Source organism: Trachurus trachurus (assembly GCF_905171665.1).
Source record: "Trachurus trachurus genome assembly, chromosome: 21".
Taxonomy (NCBI): domain Eukaryota; kingdom Metazoa; phylum Chordata; class Actinopteri; order Carangiformes; family Carangidae; genus Trachurus; species Trachurus trachurus.
Genome location: NC_139899.1, coordinates 14,789,642 through 14,795,641, shown reverse-complemented (window position 1 = coordinate 14,795,641; position 6,000 = coordinate 14,789,642). Strand labels below are relative to the sequence as shown.

Below are 6,000 nucleotides of genomic sequence, written 5' to 3'. Positions count from 1 at the left end.
CATCCATGGTGAGAAGCTCTGATCTTTCTACCTTTGAGAGCCACAGCAAGCCTCAGATAGCTACAGATAAAGCTTCCATTAGGGCTATTATTTTAAAGCATCTCACCCCTTAATGGATCCCCTGGCCAGGCCACAGACCCACTATCTTATCCTCACAGGCCCAGTTAACCAGCCTGGGTTTGGTTTCCTACAGGTGTGAGGCTGTCTGAAACTGCATTAAGTCCCCATAGGGGCCCCGCTGTTAATGTGGTGAGGTACTTATGTGTTGTCTGCTCTGCAAAAGCAGCTATTAATACCTCTGCAGTGGCTACCATAGATAGGTTTACTAATATTTATTTATTTAAAAAGTGTGTGAAGGAAATTAAAAAATTGGACTTGGAGAGGGAGTTGTTAAAAAGGGATATTATAGGCTAGCTACTGTGTCCTGCTGAATGCAAACAACATTCATTAATATCTGCCATAAAACAACTTCCTCAGCAACTTTGTCAAGAATTAGAAGTCTAAATAACTTAATATTATTCAAGTGTTGAAACAATGTGGGCCGCGGCCCACGGGTTGGGAATGACTGGTCTGGAAGGATTAGAAGTCTAAATAACTTAATCATATTCAAGTGTTGAAACAATTTCATTAAAATGTAAACATTTTCTGAAAATTTGATAATTAGCCAGGAGTTAAAGAAGCTTAACCACCCTCAGAAAAGTCCACTAAGCTAGCAGTGGGCTATCTAGACTCTAGAGTAACGCGTAGCATAAAGACAACATGAGATAAAGGAAAGATACAAATCAATTGGCTCTGTCCACAGAAACATAACCACAACACCAGCATTAGCCTACTATAGCTTGCCATTAAAATTAACCATGCCAACCTTAGGTACTGTACTGTAGTATCCTGTTTCCTGCCTTCGTGCTAAAAGCTAAATGGTTCATGGTTGAGTGAGCCATGAGAGTGGTATTGAGTTCTTCATCTTACTCGTGGAAACTATTGATCAACAGTTTTGATATCCAATGGTTAGCTTAAGTAATTTTGCTAAATGCTAAATACTGTCCTTTATGGATGCTAGTCAGAGCTTTTTTCTCTCTTTTTGACAAAACAAGATAAACACGTTACATGGGGCTTTAAAAAAAGGCAATAGCATTTCTTAGACTCATAATTCATCAGTTGCCACTTCAAAACTAGATATTGATCAGTAATGGAAGTAATCATTGGAAAATAGGTGTATATTCCCAATGCTGAGTGTCAGTTCGATGTTCTCCATCTCTATTGCCCTCCATTGACCCTCTAGACTTTCTTTTTTTCTGTGGCCCATTCAGGGAGAGTAATTTTGCCTCTCAGATTTTAACAAAGCCAGAGTCACCTGAGAGGTCAAGCCCTCCTTGCTGAAATGTCCACAGAATAATGAGCTGTGGCAGAAGTACCTTCTTCAGGTGAGATGCCGTTACACGTAGGCCTACTGGGACAAAAGAGAAAGGTAAAATCCATTGCTCTTATGTTATCTTACTAGTATGTATGTTGTCTCTTAATAGTCACCATGGAAGACAGACTGCAATCTACCACCTTCTAAAAGCCCAAATATTTAATGGAGGCCAGTAATGAGATGTATTGGGATTTTAAAAGCTTCAGGAGTAACGTTGATTAAACAACTGAGTGTGATGCGTGTTCACATTTTCATTAGTTGTTATTAACTAACTAATTAATAATAATTAATGCAACTTCAGTTCAGTCAATGTGTGTGTGTTTTTTTTATTAATTTATTTTTTCTACAAAAGAAGGCAAAATGTACAAACAGGTAACACTATCATATTGCAACTAATACATTGAAACATTACATTCCTATTTTAACACCATGCACTTTAAGATAATGAAAAACAATAAACGTGTGTGCGTAATACGAAAGAGGTGATTGAATTTTAGTCTGAATGCCAAGCAGGCACTTGGCAAGGATTCAGTATTCAAGCAGCATTGATAGTATTTCACCATTAGTTGCTCCCTTGTGTATGCTCGCCTAAGGTCCTTTAGGTAGTGTGAGAATTGGTTTCATGGGGCCAATGATGATTTCCAAAACACACCGCAATTTCAAAACCCAAGGTAAGCACTGGTTTTTATTACCTTGATTCTAAATAACACACTGCAATACCTCATGATCTTTTTACCATTCAATGTCCTTTTTCTCTGAGGAGAGTTCAAGTTTTACAGCATCTTAGAAAAATAATTGGTTCTGTATATACAACAACAATGGTGATAGAAACATGTTAACATCATTACAGTATGTACAAGACCGTCTGCTGCCTGATCCCAGACAACAATGTAGTGAAAATACCTGTCACATTTGTTTGGGTGATGGGTGAATATTATCATACTGAACTTTGACCTGCTTAACTATTAATGGATAACTAAATGTTTGATCAAGCATTAACATGAATGTGATTAGCTCATGACGGATGACAATTATTAACACCAATATGCTGTATACCTTTCCTCAAATGAAAACAGACTTAACGTTCTTCTTCTTTCAATAACAAAATAATTCAATAACCTAAAAACCAATAAACCAAATAAAAAAACAACTTTCTAAAGGCACACGGAACTATTCGGCTCCTAGACATCATGATTTCTCAAGATATTAAAAAGAAGAGGGCATCGTCTTAGTACAAGAGATGGAAAGCTTGCAGAAACTGATAATGGTGATGTGTGTTTTTATTAATGATGCTCTCAGACAGCTGTGGTGACAGCGCAGTTAGAGTACTTCAGTAATACAGACGTTGTCATTTAGGGAAAACTCCTACATTCATTCAAAAATTAATCACTTGATCTACTCAGAACGGAGTCTTTATTATTACTTGCTACTTCCTTTCCCCCAGCCACTTATTTCAGCTGGTTATAAATAAACGTACAGTAGGCCTACAGTAATCTGTCCATCCAGAGATTTGTACCATAGGCTACTGTAATTTGCGCTTCACCATTATGGAACATTATGGAGCTACTCAAGTACTGTAGTTGTTCTAGAAGATGATTTTATAGCTGCACTCCTGTCTTGTCTTCATTTTCTATAGACGATGGTTAGAAACCTTCATTATTATTCATTATTTATTTTAAGAAATCCTCCTTAATAACTTGAGCTTTACCAGTAATCCAGTCAATATCAGGGTGCAGTACAGAAATGCCAACATACATTTGCTGTGATTTAGAAATAATTTCTTCATTAAGTAGTTTTCCACAGTAGTGTGGACAATTCTGTAAGCAGCAAATTTAAAGGATCTTATCCTTAGTAAATCTACATTCATATACAGTAATACTGTTTCGTTATGTTACTGAAATAATAATTCAGTTTTGTTAAGAAATCTTAATAAATCATCCATCACTGATGTTTCTTGTGGCTTTTTACCTATGTATTTAAATCACCAGAAAGAAGAAGAAATTTAAGTTTTATTGTGTGAGATCATCACTACAATTTGTCATCCGGGCAAAATGTTATTGGTGCTGTATCTGTGTGAGTCAACCAGCAGGAGGACCCACATTTGTACCCATTAATCTTCCTCACTGTGATGTGAGCACACATGACATTATTCCATAGTTTAGTCTGAGTGGTGGTTTGTGAGTTTTGACACTGTACTGTAGTCATTTTCTGTCACCATGACTGGACCCTAGAAGCAAAGACAGCTAATGCAGCTATTCCTCCTTCTTTTAAATATGGGATAGGTAGGTGATTGAGTGTGTGAGGCTGATTATAATAACTAAAGGCTAACATGAATGTATCAGTCAGGAATCTGTGCAAACATTAGCAATACAACAATGTTTCCTTCCAAATGTTGAATGGTGTCATTGTCTTAAATTGCAATCAATTGCAAGTAATTGCTACAGTAAATGGGACTATACGGGGCTATGATGTTCTCCACTCTGTAACACACCACTGAAGTTGACAGTGTGTCTCCTAGCAACACAGTCACTCCTCCGTTGCCATGGGAAACGGCCACACAGCAGATTTTTAGTTAATCCTCTTTTAATAGACCGAATCGCCTTGTTGTTTACATTCTACTTCCGGGTAGAAAACCAGCACGTAATTTGAATGAGATCAATAGTAACGAACGAGAGTTTAGCTATATATATCATATTTTTCACGCCGTATCACTGTTTAGACAAATATAAAATGATTGAAGAAACATTACTACTTCTGTGTGAGTGTTTTGTGTTGCTATGTGTTGTATTTATTCAGTTGGGGGGAATCACGGTGTCTAGAAAGCATCAGTGGCTCAGCTGACAGGGACAGCTGACGGCGGTAGCTAAGCTAACGGCGGTAGCTAAGCTAACAGCAGGACGTCAGCTGTTAAAACCCTCCCGTTGTCGGACACGACATGAAACTACTCCAGTTTGCTCAATCATGTTGTAACTAAGATATCCGCTGGAGAAAATATTTTTTCATGGACCGTTTATTGAGTCACTGAGTTATTAAAGTTAAGTTAAACAGGTAGCCTAACCGTTAGCCCGGCTAATCTATGATAACCATGACTAATTACAAAAATGTGCACACGTAAATAGTAACGTTTGTCTAATCATTGGTTTTATAGACTTTACAAACATCAGATTAGTCTAAACGGCGATATAGTGACATGAAAAAGTAGATATATATAGCGAAACTCTCGTCCGTCACTATTGTTCGAATGTTGGTTTTCTACCCGGAAGTAGTTGTAAACAACAAGGCGATTCGTCCTATACATAAATGAGAAAGAACATGCACAACAGCTCCAGCAACATTATAATTTAAAGGTTTGAAGGTTAAAGTGGAGAATTTGGACTTTAGTTCATCTTTGAAAATTAATCTAAGATATGGTTGTCAAGATTTTTTTTAATGTAAAAAAAAATAAAAAATAAAAATAAAAATCAGAATGATACCAAAGTTGTTGGATTGAATATTGGTATCAGCCTGACAAATGCAGAAATGGCCAGACTATATGAACAACATCACTTCCCCATTTCTTCAGTCTAACTCAGACACTGATATGGAAAAAGGATGAGCAGCAGTCGTGACAACAGTTTTATGATTGTACCTACAGTAGACACCGATGCACTGCATGTACACTGCACAAGGAAGGTCATTTACAGTGCACACACCATCACAGAGACGTGCCTTGCAATATTCTCTTAATTGATGCTCTTCTGTTTAATTGTTTGTCCGGCAGCCAAGCAGCAGTCTGAGCAGCCGCAGCAGATGTATTCGTAGCGACTGTCCAACACAGTGTGAGCGCGTTGATATGTTGTCCATGCACAGACCTGACCCGTCGCTCAAGGTTCCCCAAAGCTTCAGCTCGATATGTTTCCATCCTGAATGGCAGGGGGGGAGGCTTCTCTCAAGCACCGTGGTGGTGAGCGGTCAGAGAAGATGCTTCCATTAATGGAGCCACTGCAGCCTGGATATTTGGTGATTGCTGGCCAGGCTGTTACGGGAGTCGGGGGGGGGGGGCATATGATGTGCGAGGTAAGAGCCACCTGGTGAGGGTGCAGTGAGCCAGGAGTGGGCAGCATGAGGACAAGAGTGGTGGAGGGAGAGGGGGGAGAGGTGAAGGGATCAAACGCTCAGGGTCATGTTTCGCAGCAGCCACTGCTGAGAGCGGCTGCCGTTGCAGTCTCTCAAGGTGGGGACCATCTTGTCCTCCTCAGACGGCATGTCCAAACACTGGTTGCTGTTCACATGCAGCAGGGTGAGTCGCTGGGAGACAGAAAGACAGAGACAAAGGAAATTACACAGATGTAATGCAGCACAAATGGCAGAAATACAGTTTTTAATTACAATTCTTCACCAAATCAGCCAAAACATATTTATGAGGTTCATTTACTGTAGTGTTTTCAGTTGTGGAATTTCCCTCCACTTGTGTTACTGACTGACTCAGCTCTCGTCTAGACGAAGCTGGATCCACCACGGTTGCTGACTAAGATGAACCTTCACAGACACACATCAGCTACTGATTTCCCATATTTCAGCCTTTGACCCATTAAATAGCCTGAGCT

The 6,000-nt window shown here is 39.2% G+C and overlaps 1 protein-coding gene across 1 annotated transcript in view; it reads right to left on the bottom strand.

Annotated features, from left to right (window-relative positions):
• Positions 1–5,560: 5,560 nt before the first annotated feature.
• Positions 5,561–6,000, bottom strand: part of galnt13 (polypeptide N-acetylgalactosaminyltransferase 13) — a gene marked incomplete at both ends in the record, with an annotated part of 33,320 nt that continues 32,880 nt past the window's right edge. Inside the window, one exon of the mRNA XM_083996199.1 lies at positions 5,561–5,701. Within this exon, the coding sequence (XP_083852325.1) occupies positions 5,561–5,701 (141 nt within the window). The remainder of the gene's footprint in view (positions 5,702–6,000) is intronic.